This window comes from Peromyscus leucopus, chromosome 5, assembly GCF_004664715.2.
Source record: "Peromyscus leucopus breed LL Stock chromosome 5, UCI_PerLeu_2.1, whole genome shotgun sequence".
NCBI lineage: Eukaryota > Metazoa > Chordata > Mammalia > Rodentia > Cricetidae > Peromyscus > Peromyscus leucopus.
In genome coordinates this window covers 108908178-108931701 of record NC_051067.1, presented here as the reverse complement: position 1 = coordinate 108931701, position 23524 = coordinate 108908178, and the positions used below count along the sequence as shown (strand labels likewise).

The following is a 23524-nucleotide window of genomic DNA, read 5'->3' as shown; positions in this document are numbered from 1 at the left end:
TTTAATCTCAGCACTATGAGGCAGAGGCAGAGTTCCATGCCAGCCGGGTCTATATCATGAGTTCCAGGCCAACCAAGGATACATAGTGAGTCTCTGTCTCAAAACAAAGCAGCCTTTTCTCTAATATACTGCTTTACACAATTTGCAAAATGTCTAATAATATGCATGCGATTATTCTTCATATTTTCAGTGTCCCGCGTCAGCAGCATAATCTTCAAAACAATGCGCCCGGCTGGGTTGTGTGGACTTCAATCCCCAGCAGGCATTGCGCCAGACACAACGGGAACTACGGTGGCCGAGGAGGGGGGTTGTGTACCCCGTCTCGGTCCTTTCCCTCCCAGAAGCCCGCGGGCGGCTTGGAACCCCGTCGGTATCATGGCCGCGGGAGCCGGGACAGCGGGCCCTGCTTCCGGCCCGGGCGTTGTGCGTGACCCGATGGCGTCACAGCCAAGGAAACGGCCCAGCCGGGAGGGCGGGGAGGGCGCGCGGCGATCGAGCACCATGGCGGGAGGAGGCGGGAGCAGCGACAGCGGCGGGCGGGTGGCGGGCCGGCGGGCATCGCGCAGCGGCGGGCGGGTTCGACGGGGGCGGCACGAGCCGGGGCTGGGAGGCGCGTCGGAGCGGGGCGCGGGGGAAGCGCAGCTGGAGGAGGCGGTCAACCGCTGGGTGCTCAAGTTCTACTTCCACGAGGCGCTGCGGGCCTTTCGGAGTAGCCGGTACGAGGACTTCAGGCAGATCCGGGACATCATGCAGGGTGAGGGCCGGCCCGGGGCCGCAGGGAGAAGGAGGGTCTGTGGGTGCATGCCTTGGGGTCCCCGGGCTCGCGGAGCCAACCATGTCTTCTTTCCCAGCGTTGCTTGTCAGGCCTTTGGGGAAGGAGCATACGGTGTCCCGGTTGCTGCGAGTTATGCAGTGTCTGTCGCGCATTGAAGAAGGGGAAAATTTAGGTATGGCTATTTTTTTGTGTTCTTTTCTGGGCTCACTTACGTAGGGTTTTGTTATTTTCAAACTTAACATCCGGGACTGAAAGATTCCGGGTTAAAGTGCACTACTGTTTGCACCGCGGAGGTCTTTTTCGTTCAATGGTGTTTGAATTCCCTGGTTGTAGTTTTCTCCAGTTAAGATTCCTTGGCTAGTTTTATGTGTTTTTTTTTTTTTGTTTTCTCCCACCTGTTAATTGCACACCCATTTTTGTTGCTGAAAATAAGTTACATCCTTAAGCACACATCCTTCCCTCCCTTTCTCCCCGTAGTAGAGCATGAAAACCCCCTAGCTCCCCCAAACACCCCCAGTTGAACTTGACAGCTGCTTAACAAATTGTCTTCAGTGTTGGCCACTTCTGTCTCACAAACGTGTTATTCTGGATTTTAGTGTTTCAATTGAGCAGTGTTGAAAAGTATTGAAAGTCACATGAAATACATTGATTTGAAGCTGGGTGTGATGGTACATACTGAGGCAGAGGCAGGGGGAATCTCTGAGTTTGAGGCCAGCCTGATCTACAGAGGGAGTTCCAGGACAACCAGGGCTACACAGAGAAACCCTGTCTCGAAAAACAAACAAAAATAAAATTGGTTATTTTAAACTGCAAATCTTTTGTTTATTTTTCTCAAAACAGGGTTTCTCTGTGTGGCCCTGGCTGTCCTGGAATTTGCTTTGTAGACCAGGCTGGCCTGGAACTCACAGAGATCTGCCTGCCTTTGCCTCCCCAGTGATGGGATTAAAGGCGTGCGCCACTACCTGGCATAATTGCAAATCTTGCTGGGTTTGCATGGCTTCTTATTATTAAACAGGATCTGTTTACATAGCCCTGACTGTCACTGTGTAGACCAGATTGGCCTCTGCCTCTCGAGTGCTAGGACTAGATGCGTGGCTTGCATGGTCCTTGATGCACATGAGTCTTACGGTGTCTTCATGTTTCCATAGAGAACTGTGTCTACTTTTTGGACATGTGTGCTGCTCCTTAGGAAAGAGCTTGAAGTGAGTCCTGTGCTTTGTCCTAGACTGTTCCTTTGATATGGAGGCCGAGCTCACACCCCTGGAATCGGCTATCAATGTGCTGGAGATGATTAAAACAGAATTCACACTGACAGAAGCAGTGGTGGAATCCAGTAGGAAACTGGTCAAAAAGGCTGTAAGACACTGTTCTTAATGTTTTATTTTTTCATCTGGCAAACGTTGGCGGTTCTTGAGGACGTATTGTAGAATCTTCTCTGTGTGGGTGGGTGGGGGCAAGCAACATACCTCTCTTCACATGTCCGCTTTCTCACCTAGGCTTGGAAAGTACTCTGCTCTAGTTTTGGTCTTTGTGGCCTTGTCAGGAGGGGCCATTGCACTGGGAAGTGGGTTGACATTGAAGATTGCTGTTTTGTGAGTTATTGTACCATTCAGGAACACTGAAAAGAGGCCCCAAGCATTTCTGGTCCTGGGTTTGGTCACCATTGTCACAAGCCAGAAGGAATGGCTAGGGCCTTGGGAAATGTGGAACGGAGCTCTGCTGAAAGAGGGACTTAAAGAATATTCTCTGTGATCAGACTAGACTCAGAGTCAAGTAGAGAAAGAGAATACTGCAGAGAGTATTCTAGAATATCAACGCCAGATTGCTTCTAGTAGAACTCTTAAAGCATAGAAGTGGGTTTTTCTTCTTCAGTAACCGAGGCTAGGGGCATGGAAGCAGATGCAGAAGTAGGGATAGAACGCAGCTTGGCATTGCCTTGGTAAAGGAAAGTTAGGGTAACAGGAGAACAGAGAACTCCTGAAAAGGATGAGATCTCAGAGGTGGAGGAGGGTAGAGGGAGAAAGCCTTGTTTCACAAGGAAGACATTGACCGTGTATAGGGTACTCACATATCCTGTTTTTAAAAAAATCTAATGTGCGTTGGGTCCAGATACCTGTTCAGTTAAGGACCTGGAGCAGGAACTTCTGGTTAGTCTTGCAAAGAATACTTGGATGATTATTATTGAGTTCAAGGAAGAATAAGCCCATTGTAGATTTTTAGTATAGGGAAGTCAGGTTTGTGTTGGGGGTTAAATGCCAGAAAAGTCATTAACAATGGAGGAGAAACCCAAGGGTACTTTGAGAACAGCTCAGATTCTTCTGAATGGAAGAAATGTTACTAGTTCAGAGTAACTTATTCCATCCCTTTATAAACAAGGGATTTGAGTTGTCATCCGGCCTCTTGTCGGGGAGTCTTTGAAGGCATACGTACATTATAATTTTATTACTTAAGCACATGGATCTCTTCCTGTCTTTGTTTATTTGGGGGTCTTGTTTTGAGAGAGGGTCTTATATGTAGAGTGGCCTCGGTGTCCATCTTCCTGCCTTAGCCTCCTGAGTGCTGGCATTACAGGCTTTACCACCACAGCCAGCTAAGTGACAAAGTTCATGTTTTAAACATTTGTTTGTAATGTCTGTCAGCGAAATCTAAACTCCCTGGGGCTGGAGAGATGGCTCAGTGGTTAAGAACACTGGCTATTCCTTCAAAGAACCCAAGTTTAGTTCTCACTACCTGCTTGGCGGCTCATAACCATAACTCCAGTCCCAGGCCCTCTGGAGCAGCAGGCATGCATGTGTTGCTCAGACATGTGTAGACAAACCATAGGCATGAATACTGATTTTTTTTTTTTTTCTTTATATCAGTTTTTTCTGTCGGCTTCCATGTGTTTTCCAGTCTACCAGGCTGTGTCTTATACTTCTATATTACTGTGGTTTGGAGAAGGGGAAACAGTCTCACTATGTGTCCCTGACTCCCTGACTGTCCTGAAACTCTGTGTAGCCCAGGCTGTCCTGGAACTTGCTCTTCCCCTCTTGCCTTTGCTTCCTGGGTGCTGAGATTACAAGCATGCACCACCATGCCTGGCTGCCTTTTTTTTTTTTTTTTAACAGTGCTGTGCAAAGGTCAGAAAAAGGAATTTTCACTAAACTCTTGTTATGTCTTTTGAGTTTTGTATTATGTGCACATACTACACTGAAGATAAAGTTATTGAACGTGTGCTAGGCAAGCACTCTACTATGGAGCTGCATTCCTAGTCCTTCTGCATTTGTTACTTCAATATAACAAATTGCTCTAAGACTTAGCAGCCTAAAACAGTGACTAATAGCCTTTAGTTTCCAAAGGTCAGGAAGCTGTGGCCTACCTGAGTCGGTTTGGCCCAGGGTTTCCAGTAAGGTTATCGTCAAGCTGTCAGCTGGAGTTGCTGCTGCTGTGGCTCAGTGGTCGTCTTTGTGCCTAGCCTGGGAGGGGCCCCATATTCAATCCTCAGCACTGCAGAAATAAGTAAATAAACACAATTACAGCCATTTCAAGACTCAGCTGGTGCTGGCAATGGTGATGCTAATTTGAAATTCTGGTACTCAGGAGGCTGAGGTGGGAGGATCTTGAGTTGCAAGCAGGCCTAAGCTAAGAAGATCCCATCTCGGGTCTGAGAGATCTGACCCACACTCTGATGTGCCTGTTAGCAGGACTCACACTCTAGAGCAGCTGTGGGATAGTGTACATGGGACTGTCCGGAGGTCAGGATCTCTGAGGACTGCCTGGGTCACAACTACTTTGATCCTCTGGTTACCTAATGACACTTTCTGGATTTCTCATTTAGTGTCTTAGAGTCTCTTAATGTTCATCTTAGAAAATACTATGGGATGCCTAGGTTCATTTAAGCTTTGTAAAGTGTTCTAGTAATTTATTATTTTTTGTTTTTGAGGAGGGGTCTCACTTGGTTGGCCTAGAACTTGCTGTGTAGACCAGACTGGTCTGGAACTCAGGAGGCCTTCTGCCTCTGTGCCTCCCAAGCACTGGGATTAAAGACATTATCACACTGGGCAAAGTGTTTAAAATATTAAAATAGGGTCTGGGGGTGGGGCTAGAGAAATGGCTTAGTAGTTAAGAGCACTGACTGCTCTTCCAGAGGACCTGGGTTCAATCTCCAGCATCCACATAGCAGCTCACAACTGTCTGTAATTCCAGTTCCAGGGGACCCAACACCCATGGCAAAATGCCAAGGCACGTAAAAAAGTTAAATTTAAAAAATTTAAAAAAATATATAATTCTTCATGTTGTGGTAACCCCCAACCGTAAAATTATAAACAATAAAATAAAATAGGGTCTGGGAGGCTAGGCGGTGTTGGCTCACGCCAGCACTCAGGAGGCAGAGCCAGGCAGATCTCTGTGAATTCAAAGCCAGCCTGGTCTACAGAGTGAGTTCCAGGACAGCCAGGGCTACACAGAGAAACCTTGTCTCAAAAAAACAAAAACAAACAAAAAGAGTATGACTCTCAGAGGCTCCTGGTTCTCTTCCTAGAATCCATATGGTACTTCACAACACGCTATAACTACTGTCCCAGGGGATCTGATGCCTTCTTCTGGCCTTCTCAGGCACTGCACACACATGGCGTACAGACATCCATGCAGGCAAAACACCCATACACGTAAAATAAAATTTTTTGAGGGGAGTATGTTTTGAGACCAGGTTTCACTGTGTAGCTCTGGCTGTCCTGGAACTTAATCTGTAGACAGGCTGGCCTCAACTTAGAGATCTGCCTGATCTGCCTACTTCTGCTTCCCAAGTGCTGGGATTAAAGGCCAGTGCTACCACCCCCCAGCAAAATAAAAAATTTTTGAATGAAAGTTTACTTGTTAAAGTTTGATATAAGAGCGGGACTAATGAGGGCCTGTAAAAAATCCAGACTGTTTAGGAGACTGGAACAAGTTCAAGGTCAACATGATGAACTTAATGGGATGCTATTTTAAAAAAAGGAGGAGAGTGAGATGGTTCAGCAGGTAAAGGCACTTGCTGCCAAGTCTGACACCAGAGCTCGATACTCCCAGCCCCCGCCCACGTGGTAGGAGGAGAGAAACAACTAGGCATGTTGTCCTCTGACCTTCGGGAGCTCCGGGGCACACAGGCTTGTACACATGTGTGGACACACACGATAAGTAATGAAAGTGTGTTAAAATAGGGGCCAGTGGGGTAGCGGTGGGTGTGAACTGCTGTGTAGGTGCTGGGAATTGAATCTGGGTCTTCTGTAAGAACAAGTGTTCTTAACAACTGAGCCAACTTCTAACCTTGTGATTTGGTAAAGTTAAACAATAAAACTATATTATCTTTTTGTTTTGTTTTGAGATAAAACAAGGCTCTTTGTTGAGCTTGATAAGTAGCTGAAAGATGACCCTTGAACTACTGATCCTCCTGCCTCCACCTCCCAAATGGCTAATACATGTTTTTGTTGTTTTAATATGTGGGGGCCAGAAAGATGACTTGGTGGTTATGAGCGCTTACAGCTCTTCCAGAGGACCTGGGTTTGGTTCCCAGCACCCACTCAGAGCTACCTGTGGCTCTAGTCCTAGATGATACAACATGCTTTTCTGGTTTCTATGGGAACTGGGCATACACATGGCACACATGCATATATGTAGAAAATGTGAAGAATTTAAAATAAGTAAAGAGTGTGTGTGTGTGCTGTGTGTTAGGTACCCACAGAGGCCAGAACGGGACTTTGATTCCCCTGAACTTGCATTATAGGCAGTTGTGAGCTTCCTGGCATGGTGCTGGGACTGGAACTCTGGTCCTCTACAAAGCAGCGAGCACTCTTAACCTCTGAGCCATCTCTCCAGCCCTAAAATCTACTTGTTTAAGGGGGCAAAAAGCACAGCTGTAAATAGAGAAGCCTGAGTGCCGACTCCCTGTAACCCAGTACTGGGGCAGTGGGGCAGGAAGATGACGAGTCGGTCTGAGTTTCATGGTGAGGAGGGTCTGTCTTCAAACGACGGTCAAAATAAGCCAACCAAAAAGCAGCTGTGGTGGCTGAGGTGGCTACCAAGCCTGACAGCCGAGTTCAGTCCCCAGGACTCACATGGTTTGGGGAAAAATCTGTATGTTGTTCTCTGACTTCCCATGTGTAGTTTGATTTTTAGTTTCTTGAGACCAGGATCTCACTATATAGCCTTCGCTGGCCTGAAACTTTATGCCAGACTGGCTTTGAACTTATGAATTCACCTGCCTCTGCTTCCTGAGTTCTGTGATAGAGGTGTATACAATGCCCTGCTTTTAAAAAAATTTTAAGGCACCTGTGAAATGATGTTCAACTTCATTAAAGAATTGTGAACTAAAGCCGCTGTGAGTGCTCTGGTGATACAGGTCTGTAATCTCAGGTACTCAGTTCTGAGGCAGGAGGATTGTAAATTCTGGGCCTGCCTAGGTTGTAGAATAAGTACAAGGATAGTTAGCAACTTGGTGAAACCCTGTCTCAAAATTCAAAAAGAGATCTGGAGAAATGACTCAGGTTAAGAGCATGTACTGTAAGCCTTTAATCCAGCACTTGGGAGGCAGTGGCAGGTAGATTTCTGTGAGTTCGAGGCCAGCCAGCCTGGTCTACAGAGTGAGTTCCAGGACAGGCACCAGAGCTACACAGAGAGGGGAGGGGGAAGCATATACTACTCTTGGAGAGGATCTGAGCTGTATTCCCAACGCACACATTAGATCACACCTGTAACTCCAGCTCCAGGGGGACCCAACACCTCTGTGGGTACCAGTGCTCACAACAGACCCACCCATGTCCATGTGTACATAACTGAAGATTATTTTTTTCAATTTACAAAGGGCTGGGACTAAAGCTTAGTGATGAAACATTTTTGTAGTGGGTGTAAGCCCTAGGTTCAGGGTCCAGTACCACCAAAGCAGACAACCCTGCCTCCTGTGGGGAACCAGTTAGTGGCCAAACGTATAAATAACTCCAAAGAAATTCTGCTTTACTTTAGAACATGAGCATGGTACATTTTTATAGTTAAAAAGTGCCATGGGATCACTTTTGAGCCTTTTGGCTAAGATGAGGTAACTTTTCTCAACAATTTAATACCTGGTACGTTCTCCTCTATCCAAGGACCATATGGTAAATGGGTTTTTGGAGCCGGGAGATAGAGTAGGAGCTCACTCCACCTCCTCCATGCATAGGCTGGTATTGTAGTACCTCCAGGAACTGTGGGCCCTGTGGGGGTTTTAAAAGATGCTAGAGAGGATTCAGATGACTGAAACAGTTGCATTGCTGATGGGATGTTAAGTGGTACACCTACTCTGTATCAACAGTTTGGTTGGGATGTTAAGTGGTACACCTACTCTGTATCAACAATTTGGTTGCTGCTTCCCCTAGGACACATTTGCGCTAAGGACCCCACTCCTGCACATTTACCTCAAAGAGTTGTTCACACATAAACCTGTGGCTAGCATCTCTGTTCACAGTGATCAAAGCTGAGCCATCCAGATGTTCTTGAATGGGTAAATGGGTCAACTGTAATATATCCCCAACAATACAGAATGCTCAGCAGCAAGAAGACTGAACTTCTGACAGTGCAGCAACAAGATGAGCTTGAGGGCATTGTGCTGAGTAAAAGAAACATGCTTCATACAGTTGGTGATGAATGACTAATCCCCCAGCTCTCGGGAGGCTGAGGCAGGAGGGTTTGAGGGGATGAGACCCTGTCTGACAAGAGCCGAAGCAGTGCCCTTCAGTCCTGTAATGCTGCAGAGACACAAAGGAGCAAGAAGAGCAGTTGAGGAAAGGGTACGGGAGGGTGTTGCTTTGTATTTTGTGGTTACAGAAGTCTGGGCATCTTAACATTTGGTGCCATATGCCCTAAACAGTTTTGCTGTGTGCAAGTTAAGTGCAGTTACACCTAATAGGACTGACGTGGCTTATGAAAAATAAAAGCTGTGTTGATTTATGAAAGTTAGTATGATATTTATTCTGAAAATGACATGTATGTAAATAAACATCATTGGATCTTTCGAGAATTGTTATCATGCCTGCTTGTCCAAGAGCATTTGGCACTGGTTCCATCTGCCCTGGATTGCATGTAAAAGTCTCCTTTCAGTTACCCAGGCACTGTTGCCTTTCCCTGTGTGGATATTCTCTCGGGGTTTCTTTACAGACACCTTTTCCTCTGTGGCTGATAAAACATCTGGTCCTACCTGACTCTTGGTCGTTTTTAAATCTGCTGTTGCCGGTGAGCTGTTTGCCAGTCTCAGTAATTCCCTGCACACTCCAGCTAGAGTCGCTAGCTGGCATTTGGGGGATAAGAGGCTTGTTTCTCATTCCGCAGATTTGGCCTCAGCCCTTTTCTGAATAGAACTAGCGGAACGCTGTGGTGAGCACACCGCTTGTCCGTTTCCCACATTACACCCTCTCACCACGCCCCACCCCTGCCTCAGAGCTCTTATACCCAAAAAATTGGAATCAGTTGTTCTGTGGACCTGAAATTTTAGGCCTCTGGAATGACTCCTGTCTGTTTGTCTTCCTTAGGCAATCCAGCTCAGATTGGCTGTCTGTAACCCAAGGGATCCACTTTGCTCGCTCAGGCATTAAACACAACAAAAAGCTGCACTTAACGGCTGCTCATGGTCCTTGAGCAGTCACGTTGGCTTTTAAGCGCAGAAATTTGATGCGATGTGAAAATAGTCATAGGTAGTTAAGAAGATGTAGCTTCTCAGCAGAGTATGTTTGGATATTTGATATTCTAATGACATCTGTCATTACAAAAGTTTTAAGTTTTTCTCCCTTTTGTAGGCTGTCATTATTTGTATCAAAAACAAAGAATTTGAAAAGGCTTCAAAAATTTTGAAAAAATACATGTCCAAGGACCCTACAACTCAGGTAAATTTGATACATTTTTACTGCTGTGACTTAATCCATCTTACTGTCTTTTGTGGAGCAGTAAGAAAAGGATTCTTTGTTAACACTGACGTTTATCCCAGGTGTGGTAGGACGCACCATTAACTCCAGCACTTGGGGAGGCAGATGCAGGCAGATCTTTGCAAGACTAGCCTGGTCTATAGAGTGCATTCTAGCAGCCAGATCTAGAGTAAGACTTTGTATCTCACCCCCCCCCCCAAAAAAAAAAAAAAAGTCATTTAAGTATTCACCTTTAAATACCCAACATCTTGTCTGTGGTCCCAACCTCTGAGAGCTTAAGCAGGAGGATTGCAAGCTTGAGGCCTGCCTTGGGCTATATAGAGAGTTGTAAGGCCAGCCTAAGAGACAGTCTTAAAACATGCTTCACATCTTATTTTTAAGGTAACAGACTGGCTTGAGAGTCAGACTGGCCTTTCATAAACCACTTGTTTTTCTTGTTCTGTCTTTGTGATAGAACATTTAAGTAACCAGTACCAGATAATCAACAAGAAGTATGAGACTTCTAGCCCTGTCTATATAAATGTTAGTCCTGTAGACTTGGAGGGCTACTTTGGAAATGTGTGGAAGTCATTTTGAGCTACAGCCTCAGTTGGGTTCTCTTCCCCCAACTTGTATTATTTTATAAACTTACATTTTAGGCTGGGGAGTATTCCTTAATGGCAGGGCATTTGCCTAACATGCCCTGAGTTTGAACCCTGTTACCAAACACATACACAACCCACTCTATCCTTGATTGATGTTGTTTTGAGGCAGAGCCTCTCTATATAGCTGTGGCTGTTGTTGAACTAACTATGTAGACCAGGCTGGCCTCAAATTAACAGATATTTGCCTGCCTCTACCTCCCACATGCTAGGATTAAAGGCATGTACCACCATGCCTAGCAAAATCCCCTTCATCTTTGAAGAACTAACATGTAGATAGTACAGAATTCAAAAGGTATTCTAAGGCCTGTTAAATCAGTAAAGGTACTTGACAACAGGCCTGGCACCCCGACTTCCATCCCCAAGACCCAACACCTGACCTTCATACAATCAGAATGGAGCTGGGGGTAATAAAAGAGTTGAGTGGAAATTCCCTTGTCTTTGGCCCTCACCCACTCTCAGGCAGCCGTTGTTATTTTTATCCTTTCAGAGATACTGTCTACAAGCAAGTCTGTTGTATGTGCACACGTGAACACATTTTCCTTTTCCTTCTGCATGTGGGATGCAGGCAGACGTTTCACACTGATTTGAACACTTATCCTTTTTTTTTCCTTACTATTGTAGCAAGGGATTTTCTTTTCATTTTTTTTTTTAAGATTTATTTATTTATTTAATGTATGAGTGCTCTGTATGAGTCCTGTATCTGCAGATACAACTTTCTGCCAGAAGAGGGCATCAGATCCCACTATAGATGGTTTTGAGCCACCATGTGGTTGCTGGGAATTGAACTCAAGACCTCTGGAAGAGCAGCCAGTGCTCTTAACCCACTGAGCTATCTCTCCAGCCCGGATTTTTTATTAACATGTAATAGAGCCTCTTTGTCCCTTTTTTGTGACTAGCTACACAGAAACCCACTCACTGTGGCTGAGCCATGATTGATGAGCCAATCGTTTGAGTTATCTGACGTATTGCAGATGTTTGGTGGTATTCTGCCCCAGCTCAGCCCTGAAGTTTTACTGTTCTTTTCCTTTCTCCTGTTACAAACATCAATCCTACATGTAGAAGCTCAGAACTGATCTCCTGAACATTATCCGAGAGAAGAATTTGGCCCACCCTGTTATCCAGAACTTTTCCTATGAGACCTTCCAGCAGAAGATGTTGCGTTTCCTGGAGAGCCACCTGGATGACACGGAGCCCTACCTCCTCACGGTGTGCCTCAGCCTCTTTTCTTCCCATAACCATGTTTTGAAGTGAAAAAAATGGTGCGACATTGACTGTGTTATGTGCACTACCTGTGAGATGCCTAAGATGATGGAACCTACCTGGATTCTCTCACCTGCATTTGAGACTCTTTTATGTGGGACTAATCTGGTAGTTAAAGTAGAGCCTTCTCTTACAATCCTGGTTCCCACAGGTAGTGAAATCTGAGCTGAGAGGTAGATGTGGAATGATGGGAGTTGATAGTGAGGGCATGTGGTGGGAGGAGAGATTAGAAGTATGATACAGTCTAAAGGAGCCAGATGAAAATGATCCTTTTTTATCCTTCTCTTTTTATTTTATGTATATGTATGTTTTTGCCTCCACAGATGCCTGTGCACCACAGATATGTAATGCTCATGGAGGCTAGAAGGTGTCAGATGCCCTGGGATTGCTGGAGTTACTGATTGTTGTGAGCCACTATGTGGGTGCTGAGAATCAAAGATGGGTCCTCTATAAGAGCATCCAGTGCTCTTCACTGCTGAGCCATTCTCTAGGCGTACCCCCATCCCTTTCTAGATATGGTCTTGCTATGTACCCCTGGCTAGCCTGGAAAAGTATGCAAACCAGGCTGGCATCAAACTCATAGCAATCGCTTGTCTCTGGCTCCAGAGTGCTGGGGTTAAATGTGTGGGCCACCATTCTACACTGGCCTTATGAAGATATTCGTTTAGTTGGACTCTAGATTTTGTGGTAAGGCACACCACTACTCTGTACAGTAAAGAACATGAGTTTTGAGGCTAGCCTGAGCTATAGCAAGTCCCTATCTAAAGAACCTAATGACTAGAGATGTAGCTTATTATTAAAACTCTTGATCTAGTATGTATAAGGCTCTGGGTTTGATTCCAGGACCACCAAAAAAAAAAAGTATGGGACGTTAATAAGATGGGAGAGAGCCATGTGATTTTATGAGTTAAAAGAAATAACAAGAATAAAAAAAAAACAAAAAAAAAAAAAAAATAGCCTATCATAATGGGGGATCTGAGGCTTTATTAGAGTAGTGTCAGTGATGGATCCTGTCAGCTCTTTCACAGATCACAGGTCACTTGTAAACAGGTATTTGGAATAGCTAGCCAGGAAGCATCTGGATGCTGGAATTTTGGTCTAGATGTGTTTCATTCCTTTGCATTTTGGGTAACTAGAAAATACAATGCTGCTCCTTACATGAGGGTGGAGCTCATCAAAGACACCAAGTCACAGTATCCAAAATGAGTGCAACAGTCTAGACTTAGAGTAAGAGGGAGACAGATGGACAGAGTTAGGGCCGGAATGACCTGCCTAGGTCTTCCTGTGCAGGGTTGGTAAGGATTTTCAAATAGAAATAGCTGTCAGTAAGACAGACATTTGTGAGATACAGTTAAAAGTTACACAACAAACTATCCTAAGTTTTGAGGAAACAGTTAGAGCCAGGCGTGATGGCACACCCCTATAATGCCAGCAAGTCCAAGGCGAGCCTGGTCCATCTGTCAAGTTGTAGACCATCCAGAACTATATGCTGAGACCCTACCGAAGGAAAAAAAAAGGAGGGGCCAGAAAGATTGCTCAGTGTTTAAGAGTACTTGCTGCTCTTGCAGAGGACCCAGGTTAGGTTCTCAGCAGCCACAAGGTGGCTGACAACCACCTGCAACTCCAGTTTCAGGCAGTGTCCTCTTCCGGCCTGCATGGGCATGTGGTACACATGAACTCAGCAAGTGTGTGCACATCTATGTGAAAATGAAAATATATAAAAAATCATTTTTTAAGAAGAAGTAGGGAAAGAAATTTAACTTTTATACCTGACTCCAAAAGAGACTTGGGAACCAGGGACTAGATAGGACTGAGGTTGGAAGGACAAAGGTACAGTGCAAGAGAGTCCTCCATAGTGTCGCTACTGTATTATGATAAGGAAGAGAAGTTTGAGGGTGACCCGTTGTGCAGTGCCCGTCTGTGTCCTCCAGCCAGTAAGTTTATGGATTTGTAAATGCGTTGCTTCGTGGTAAGTGGGTTTTTGGTGAAAGAAGCAGACACTAAATGAACTTCAGCAGCTTCCTCTTCCTAATGACACCCTTCCTTTCCCAGATGGCCAAGAAGGCTTTGAAATCTGAGTCTGCTGCTTCAAGTTCAGGGAAGGAAGAAAAGCAGCCAGTCCTGGAGCCAGTGGAAAAGCCACTTAGAGAGCCTTCAAGGTGAGAGTGTCCTTTTGTGATTGCTCAAGGTCGGTTTCTCTTAGTGGATTTGATGACGTTACCAGGTTATTGGCACAGCACACTGTGAGAGGTAGAGAACGTGGCCTAGGAAAATGAGGTTAGCTCTCTGGGGTCTCCAAGAGAAGATCCTGATTGGCACTTCCCCAAAGGTTCTGTTGTACTATAACACACACAGTGTGCACACTTCTTTCATTTTATGGAGGGAGAGTCCACTTTGTTGCCTGTTTGGGCCAGGAACTCAGCAGTACTTCCTCAGCTTCCCGTGTGCAAGCGGGGCAGGGTGACCTGCCGGGCCTGGCCCGATCATTGTCTTTGAATTCACTCAGGAAGCAGTGTTCAAGTAAATGAGTCAGAGCTGGGCATGGTGGCACATAGCTCTTTTGGTTGTTTGTTTGGTTGGTTGGTTTTAGAGACAAGGTTTCTTTGTGTAGCCCTGGCTGTCCAGGAACTCATTCTGTAGACCAGGCTGGCCTTGAACTCAGAGCCGTCCTGTCTCTGGTGGCATATAGCTTTAATACCAGCATTTAGGAGACAGAGGCAGGAGGCTCTGAGTTAGAGGCTAGCCTGGTCTATATAGTGTAGTGGCGTTCCTGCTGAGCTTCCCCTGACCTAGCTCCAGAGTGAGCACCTAGCCCTAATCCATCTTTTGTTTAGCAGACACCTTTGGTTTCCCTTGTTGCCCTCTATGTGAATCCTGTCTTGAGTTTCCCAAGGATACAAAGCCTATGCAAAACTGGATTCAGGAAACCCGGGAAACCGTGGTACCTGCACTTGGCATTGCATTGTTGGGAGCCCCTTTCAGGTTGTTCTGAGCATATGGAAATTAACTGGCTAAACTGTATTGGAGAGAAATAAAGCTGCCCTAGGTGAAGGGTTAGTGCTTCAGTCCTTCCAGGCTGGACCCCCCTGCAGCGATGAAAAGCTAGATTCATTCTTAAGATGCCTCTGTGTCTTCATTCCAAGGACTGGACCTCATAACCCACACACTTGTGTAGCGACCCAAGACAGGATTCACATAGAGGGCAGCAAGGGAACCAAAGTGTCTGCTAACAAAAGATGGATTAGGGCTGGTGCTCACTCTGAGCCAGGCCAGGGGCAGCTCAGCAGGAACGCCGCCACACTATAGTGAGACCCTTTTTCAAGGAAGGAAAGAAAGAAGGCAAGTCGGAATCTCAAGTCTGTGACGGAATCTCAAGTCTGGTGACGTAACAGGAAAGTCAAAAGTGTAGATTCTTTTGGGGGCCTGGGTATTGGTACTTTTTTTATTAACCATAGAAGAAAAGGTTTGTTTAGCTCACAGTACTAGAGGTTTGAGTGCCCATACGTGGTAATGGCCTTCTTTTTTGGTTTTTCGAGACGGTTTCTCTGTGTTGCTTTGCACCTTTCCTGGAACTCACTCTGTAGCCCAGGCTGGCCTCGAACTCACAGAGATCCACCTGCCTCTGCCTCCCGAGTGCTGGTATTAAAGGCGTGCGCCAGCACCGCCTGGCAGGTGATGGCCTTCTTGCTGATATGCCAATTGATGGGGGGGAGGGGAGAGAGAGAGAGAGAGAGAGAGAGAGAGAGAGAGAGAGAGAGAGACTCCATCCTCTGATCTTGAACACATTGGTAGTTTATTTTAGGCTCTATCCTGATGGCCTTTTCTAATCCTCATTACTTTCTGGGGCCCCATCTTCAAACCAGGAGTTCAATGTCAACATGTGACTCACTGAAACCATATCTGAATCATAGCATCCTGGTTTGAAATACAGAGGGCCAAATGGATCCTAAAATGATACAGTCCAAAACAGGACACTAGAAAGAGGAGGCAGGCGGGTTTTCTGGTTTGGGCAGTTGCTACTTTGTGAGAGTGTCTAAACATTCCAAATCTTGAGTTCGGATTTCATGTGTGAGACATCCTTTTTTGTGTAAGGTTAGATTTCTCAGGTTTTAAACAGATTTATTTTATTTTTTAATTGTATACATGAATATGTATGGTGAATATGGGTGCCTGTGGAATCTAGGAGAGGCATTGGAGTTTCTGGAACCGGAGTTATACACAGCTGTTATTAAGCCACCTGGTGTAGGTGCTGGTAACTGAATTGGGTCCTCTGCAACTTTTGATTGTTGATTTTAGAAAACAGTGTTGTAGGGGCTGGAGAGATGGCTCAGAGGTTAAGAGCACTGGCTGTTCTTCCAGAGGTCATGAGTTCAATTCCCAGTAACCACATGGTGGCTCACAACCATCTGTAATGAGATCTGGTGCCCTCTTCTGACCTGCAGGTGTATAGCAGACAGAACACTGTATACATAATAAATAAATAAATCTTTAAAAAAGAAAGAAAAGAAAGAAAGCAGCGTTGTATATGTTGACAGTCTGACATACTTGTCAGGGAGGTTGGTCTTTTCCTGACAGATTTTACTCTAACCTCATTAGCTGTTCCAGAGGATCGATAAACTTTCTGTAAAAGTCAGTCTCATGCTTCCAGATCACATGGCACAGCACTCGCTCAGAATTCTCAAGCCACGGTTTCTAAATGTATTGTGGGTATAGACCATTAGTTGCTTCTCGTACGAGGGTTGGACTGGGATGGCTGAAAGAGTGGAGATTTCAGTGAGACTGTGGTGTTACCAATTGGCTGCCCAGGTAGATGTGAGGTTGGCGGGTACTACTCAGAGCTCTTACATGATGGAAAACATTGCTTTGATCATACAGGCTAAAAGGGTTGATAGCGCACAGGCTGGAGACCTCTGCAGAGAATAGCATTGGCCTTGGCGCCTGTAAGGTTCTCTTGTTTGGAATTTAAAATTGATTCAACTTAGATCTGTGCTCATCAAGTGAAGGCATTTATAAACAACAGCTGTTTAAAGGAAGCAGGCACTGCCCCACCCCCACCCCTGTGTTTATTTTATTTTGATGGAGAGTCTGAAGAGGCCTCTGTTGGAAGGGTTAATCTTTGCAGAATCCTGCCTACTTGTATGTGCTTCCACACTGGGGAGACTGACTCTCCTGTGCGTGTTTTATTTGCAGACAGCCTCGGAACACTCCAACCACCATTGGATCAGAACTCTGAAGGCAGCTTTCAAAGCTCTGTCCACTGCACAAGACTCAGAGGCGGCTTTTGCAAAACTGGACCAGAAAGATCTGGTACTTCCTAAACTAGCATCCCCATCATCACCAACCCACAAAAACAAGAGACCCAGGAAAGATGAACATGAAAACTCAGCTCCTGCTGAGGGTGAGGGAGGCTCAGAACTGCAGCCCAAGAACAGTCGGATGACGATAAGCAGATTGGTTTTGGAGGAGGACAGCCAGATTACTGAGCCCAGCCCAGGCCTCAACTCCCCGGAGGCCATGTCAGCATCACCATCCAAGTCCAGAGCTCTCAACCAACCCCTCACAGGGGAGAAGAATCCCAAGTATGAAGACCTTCTTTGTAGCAGTTTTGGGGCTGGTTGGCGGTCCTGGGTTGGGCCTGGTTTTCCTTCCGTGAATGAAGTAACCGTCAGCTAAGTTACTCTCCGCCGCCGAGGCTTGCTCAGACTGCTAGAAGGAGACTGGCGCAGAGTGACAATGTAGCGGTCCCTGCCAGTCCCCAAGCCCACTGTAGGCTGACGGCACTGCCCCGGGCAGGAGTAAGGAGGGAGGGCCTCGGAGCCTTCTGCCGGCCACTGAGTGCCTTCTTGGTGAAATCTGTCTGAGTTGGGCCTCATTATACTTGATATTTATGGAGAGCAATGAATACTTAGTTTTGTACCTTTTCATAGGTGTTTGAGACTCAGCAAAATTCAGTAAAGATTTCCTAATCTTCCATGTTCTGCCAGCTGCTCGGGGGCAGTGGTTAGAATATGTTAATTCTATTAATTTTATTCCCCACTGTGACTCCCACCCCAGGTTTTGAGTTTGGCCACCTTGTGCCCTGCAGGGACCCACCCTGCAGACACTGGTTTGCTTGCTCCCTGGAACATGCCGTTTGTTTCTCCTGCTGTACACCCCCCTCATTCCCACGGTGGACTGTCCCTCCTCCATCACTGCCTGTCAGAATTCCATTGGTGCTTCGAAGGGCTTTCTGGGCCCAAGCACTTCCTGTGTGTCTTCCTGAACCCCCAGCGCCCTCTGAGGTGATGTTAGCCCTATTGTGTAGATGAGGAAGGCTCGAAAAGGAGGTCACACAGCAAACGGGGCTTTTCAGGGTCCTAATCCGTGTGGTGTTGACACAGCAGCCGGGACCACAGACATCAGGTGCCTCTCTTGAAGCTCTTAGCTCCTCGGTGAACTCTTCCACGGCTGGCCCTGCTGTATGTCATCTACCTCACTGATCTCCCAAGGCCATTGCCGTCTCTGTGCGCTGCTGTGTGTTGTGATTGTTTGGAGAAACCCGCTCTGATCTACAGTGTGAAGGCCATGGCGTGTGGTGACATGGTTTCCTCTGGACAGATTTGCACTCTATGTACCACTCTCGCCATGAGAAACGAGTCCCTGGCAGACATAGTTAATGGCAGCTCTACATACCTTGTCCTCCTTTGATACATGATCCGTTTATTTCTCAGAGAAGCCCTGTGTAGATACTGCCCCATGAGCAGATGAAGAAACAGGGGCTTTCAGGATGCCAGGAGGATTGTAAACGGGACTGTGTGGGACAGTTGCAGACATACCCAGCACTGTAGTGTGCCCGGGGTCTGGAGTGTGATGGGTGCTGAGCAGCAAGAGTTGGCAAAACCACCTGCTGCCTGTTTTGTTAATAAAATTTAATGGAACAAAGCCACACCCAGCAGGTAGGGCTTGTCCATGGCTGCCAAAGCGTTCTGGCTGTGGAACTTTGAGTCATGGCAGCCGAGGTGGGAAGGTTTGCAGAGCCGCACACACTGTCTAGTGAGCCCAGCCTGAGGAAGGAAGTGCGTGAGGTGCCCTGTGAGCTGGGGGAGAGTTCCTGAGCCTGCTTAGACAAGTCTTGGGTAGACTGTGTCCTGGAGAAGAACGAAGGTTGAGCTGACCTTGAAAGAGTAGGAAGGTAGCAAGTGCCTTGTCAGAGGACTTCTAGACAGTATTGTAGCTTGTACGTGGGCCTGGGACACCAGGAGACTGCAGCACAGAGCAGCAGCAGGACCGACATGCTGGCCAGGTCTTAAGTCTGTCGTGTCGGGCAGCAGCTTCTCAAACTGCAGGAGTCACAGTTAAAGGGTTTTTTTTTTTTAATGTGTATGTTCCCAGGCCTGGGGGGCACCGCTGCGGGGCAGGGGGAGGGGGTCTGAAGCTGGAGACAGCTGCAGGTGAGCAGGGAGAGTTGGGAAGACAGGCAGAGGGACCCAGCAGGGAAAGGCCGGGCTCGTGGGAACTGCCTGAAAGGCAAGGCCAAGGCCGTGTGCCTGGATTTGTCTATGCCCCACAGCATCTTCGGGATTTGCTAGGAGTTTATTAATCAAGTAAAAGGGACTCTTAGAACTTGTATGTAAGGCATGATACCCCCTAAATGTACGTAGGCCATACATACGTTAAGGGTCACGGTTTCCCTTGGAGAGGAGGGAGACACCAAACCCAGCAGCCACAGGCTGTTTGACAAGTCCCTACTAGACCAGAGTGCATGAGTTGTAACTTAGCTGGTGAGGAATATGAGATCCAGAAGTGGCCTGACTTGCCCAGGACCACAGGCCCCCCGACAGCTAGGAAGACAGTGCACAGCCCCTTCCCCAAGTGAGCAGTGAACAACGGCCATCGGCAGTCGGGCACCACACCGGTGCTTAGGCCTCAGGCAGTCCCCGCTGAAACATCTGTGCAAAGGGAGAGTTCAAGAAAGACAGGTCACTAGCAACTACCTTTGAAAAGGGCAGAGGGCAGAACAGCCGCGCAGGGGAAGTAGTAGCCGCAGGAAGCGAGTGTGTGTCAGGACAGGGAAAGCAGAAAACTTAAAACGGGAGCCTAGTTGTTACCTGCCTCTGTAAATAGCGGTCCGCAGTAAAACTAAAAGAGGCTTGTGGTACCACTCCGTTTCAAGGAAGTTCCTCTCCAGATCTAATCGGAATTAACAGCACACACTGTCCCCCATTTGTCTCAGCTACTTGGTTAGGTACTTAGGAAAATGACAAGAGGAATTTGGGGGGCCTTGACTGGTTGTGGATGGCCTCAGATTGGCAGAGATGGGGCAGAGGCTTTATGTGCTGGGATCAGTAGGTACAGGTGTCCTCGCGGATGACAGTGTTAGGCTGAGGATGCCGCTTAGCTGGTAATGCTTGCCCAGTGTGTGTGAGGCCCTTCATTTGGCCCTCAGCACTACATCCAGCCTGGTGGCACGTGCCTCTTGGAGCTTGCGTGGAGGTAGAAGGGTCAGAAGATAAAGGTCTCCTTGATTATACAGCACATTCGAGGCCAGTCTGGGCAACCCTGCCTCAAAGGAAAAAAGAAAGAGATGTGTTTTTACAGTATGAAAGGCCTATAACTCTCCTGAGCAGGGAAGGTACTCCTGGGCAGAGGTAAAGAGGAGCAGAACAGCCTGGGTTGCTGAGGGGCAGCTGTTCTCAACCTGTGGGCCATGACCCCTTGAGGGTCAAATGACCCTTTCACAGAGGTCACATATCAATCAGATACTTACATTACAGTTCACAACTAGCAAAATTGCAGTTATGAAGTAGTGATGAAATCATTTTATGGTTTGGGGTCACCACAACATGAAGAACTGTATTAAAGGATCAAAGCATTAGATGTAGTGTGTAGTGGTGTAGTGGAGCCGAGGTAGGGAATGGCCTGGATTCATAGAGCATAGAGGAGAATGTGCAGACTGTTGTTGTCTATGTCGTCTGGCATGCGTATTTCAGGCTGGCTTTGAACTTGGGATTCTCACAGCTTAGTCTCCCAAATGCTGTAATTACAGGTATGTGCCACAGTGCCCAGTCGATATGCTTTTGCGATGTTAGATTTAGGAGGAGAAAAAAGGCTAGTGTAACACTGATGCAAGGTATCTTGAGTTTAACTCCAGGAATAGGCAGGGTACCAAAGTCAGTGTAAATGCAGTGGAGCGTGGCTCTGAAGGAGAGGCTGGAGTTTGCACCTCTAAGTCGGAGAAATGCTGAGACCTTTAAAGGACCCGAGTGACTGGGTATGTCGAGGCATGCCTGTAATCCCAGCACTCAGAAGGGAGAGGCGGGAGGATTGAGCTCAGGGCCAGCATGTGCTTAGAGTATAGTCCTATCTAAAAACATCAGAAAAAGAAATGAAAGCGATTTGGAGGGAGATGGCGATATGGTGTACTTTACTCGGTGCCCAGTTTGAGGCGTGGCTCTGCAGCCTGGGAGGTGTTCATGTGTGGAGATGCCTGGCGGGCCGAGGAGGAATGGTAGCGAATTTGAGCATTGTGTGGTGTGAATCCTGAGTGAGCACTGAAGGACTGAGGTCAGAGCTATGAAGGGGGTCTCTCATGGCTTATCTTCATTGCTCTCCCCTAGAGTGTCCAAAGACAAGTGGAACGGCCCTAACGGGCTTGAAGAAAAAGAAATTTGGGTGGAAGAGGACCAGCTGTTTGAAGTTCGGGGTAAGTCCCAGACTTCCCTTGCCCTCTTGCAAATGTCTGCTGGTGTGCGATGCATGTTTCTGTTACGTTCATGTTCCAGGGCCTCTGTCCCATTACCTGGTCTCATTTTGAATCATCGGGTCAGATTGTGTTTGTTTTGTTGCAGCAGGGTCTTGCAGTGGAGCCCAAGCTGGTCTCAATTCAGGATCTTCCTGCCTCAGCCTCCCAGCTGCTGGGATCATGGCATGTAGCCGCATTTGGCTCCCTGTATTTTTTTTTTCCCTTGGCAGGGTATTGGTGAGACAGGGTCTCATGTAGTCCAGTATGTCCTTGGACTTCCTGGGTAGCAGCTGAAGATGGTCTTGAACTTCCAGCCTTCATGCCCCTGCTTCCAAAGTGCTGGATTATGGTCATCCATTATCACACCTGGTTTTTTTCTGTTTGTTTAATTTGGAGGGCCTCACTGTGTAGTCCTGGCTGGGCTTAAACTCTGTGTAGACTAGACTAACCTCAAACTCACAGTTCCATGCACCTGCCTGTCTCCTGAGTGCTAGGTCTCCTGCATTAAATTTTTTTAATTCCATTTTACTTATTTATTTTTTTGTGTGGGTGGGGAGGTGGCATGTGGGAGTCAGGACAACTTGCAGGGGTCTGTTCTCTCCTACCCTGTAAGTCCCTGAGATCAAATTCAGGTCATCAGCAGGTGCCTTTACCTGCCGAGCCATTTCCCTGGCCTCTGTATTTCTTAAAATAAGTCTCTGGTGTGTGGGCTGAGCTACATCCCCAGTCCAAGTGAAAAGAAAAGATGTCTGACCAGTTTCTGTGCATACATGTATGGGGTAGGAGAATTTACTTTATGTAATTACATCTGAAGCTCTCAGCGTTTGTTTTAGAGTCTTCCCCACTACGTATTTTACATTCTAACAGAAATAGCTGAATGCTAACCTTCATTTGGAGGATTGTAAAGACTTGTAATAGCGACAGTAATTCTTCCCAGGGCCAAAGGTCGGCCTTAATAAGTATCTCCATAGGGCCAGCAAGATGACTCTGGGTAAAGGCACCGGCTGCCACGTCAGTTGAGCCAAGTTCAATCCTCAGACCCTACATGGTGGAAAGAGAGCAGCAGCTCTCAACTTGATCTCTGTTCTCCACGCTCTTGCTTTACTGTGAGTGCACCACACACAAAGACATACAAAGTGAAAAGATTTTTTAAAATTTCATTAAAAAAAAAGTTTTTAAAGTTCCTTCATAGAGACTGGGCATGGCTGACATGTGCTTTAATGTGAGCACTCCTGTGGCAGAAACCGGAGGTTCTCTGAGTTGGGGCCAGCTAGGACTACACAGTGAGACTGTTTCAGTGGGGTGAAAAAGAAGAAAAAAAACAAATTACATTTATTTTAGCCGGGCGGTGGTGGCGCACACCTTTAATCCAGCACTCAGGTGGCAGAGGCAGGCCGATCTGTGAGACTCAGCCAAGGATACACGGAGAAACCCTGTCTCAAAAAACAAAAACATTTGTACACACACATGCTGTGGATTGTGTGAGGGTCAGAGGACAGCTTGAGGAGTCAGCTTTCTTCATCCTCCATGTGGGTCCTGGGATTGAACTCAGGTCGTCAGACTTGGCCACACACACACTCTTACTACTGAGCCATCTTGCCAGCTCCAAGGAATTTAATTCTCAGCAGAAAACAGTGAAGTGATGATATTTCAAAGCAGTAGTTGTCAAGGTTGTAACTCAGGAGTATACACAGCCATGTATATATGCACACATGTAGTAAATCTTTGTAAGATTGTATTTTTAATTATGTATGTGTGTATGGGCGTTGCATGTGACTTCAGTGCCCACGGAAATCCAGAAGAGGGTGTCGGATCCCCAGAGTTGGAGTTACAATTTATTGAGAGCCACTTGGGGCGGGTACTAGAAACCAAACTGGGTCTTCTCAAAGAGCTGAGCCATCTCCCCAGCCCTAAATTTGTATTTTGATATTTTGCCATGGAATTTAGCCTCTTGTGCATGCTAGACAAACACATACCACTGAGCTATGTCTCAGCCCTTTACTAAACTTTTTTTTCAAGATGGTTTCTCTGTGTAGCCTGGCTGTCCTGGAACTCACTCTGTAGACCAGGCTGATTCAAACTCAGAGATCCTCCTGCCCTGCCTCCTAAATGCTGCAATTAAAGTGTGTGCCACCACTGCCCAGTTCCAATAAATTTTGATTAATAACAGACTTCAACTCTTTACCAAAACCATTATTTTCTCCCCGCCCCCGCCCCAGCT

The 23524-nt window shown here is 46.7% G+C and overlaps 1 protein-coding gene and 1 non-coding gene across 2 annotated transcripts in view; both read left to right on the top strand.

Moving 5' to 3' along the window:
* The first annotated feature begins 339 nt into the window (after positions 1-339).
* Positions 340-23524, top strand: part of Terf2 (telomeric repeat binding factor 2) — a 34409-nt gene continuing 11224 nt past the window's right edge. Inside the window, 10 exon segments of the mRNA XM_037206251.1 lie at positions 340-754; positions 852-947; positions 2001-2131; positions 9553-9639; positions 11382-11528; positions 13635-13741; positions 16773-16801; positions 16804-17161; positions 21179-21264; positions 21434-21436. Of these exon segments, the coding sequence (XP_037062146.1) occupies positions 376-754; positions 852-947; positions 2001-2131; positions 9553-9639; positions 11382-11528; positions 13635-13741; positions 16773-16801; positions 16804-17161; positions 21179-21264; positions 21434-21436 (1423 nt within the window). The 5' untranslated portion in view covers positions 340-375.
* Positions 7794-7981, top strand: LOC114706735. The gene has a single exon (XR_003736551.1). It is a non-coding gene; the product is annotated as a U2 spliceosomal RNA (small nuclear RNA).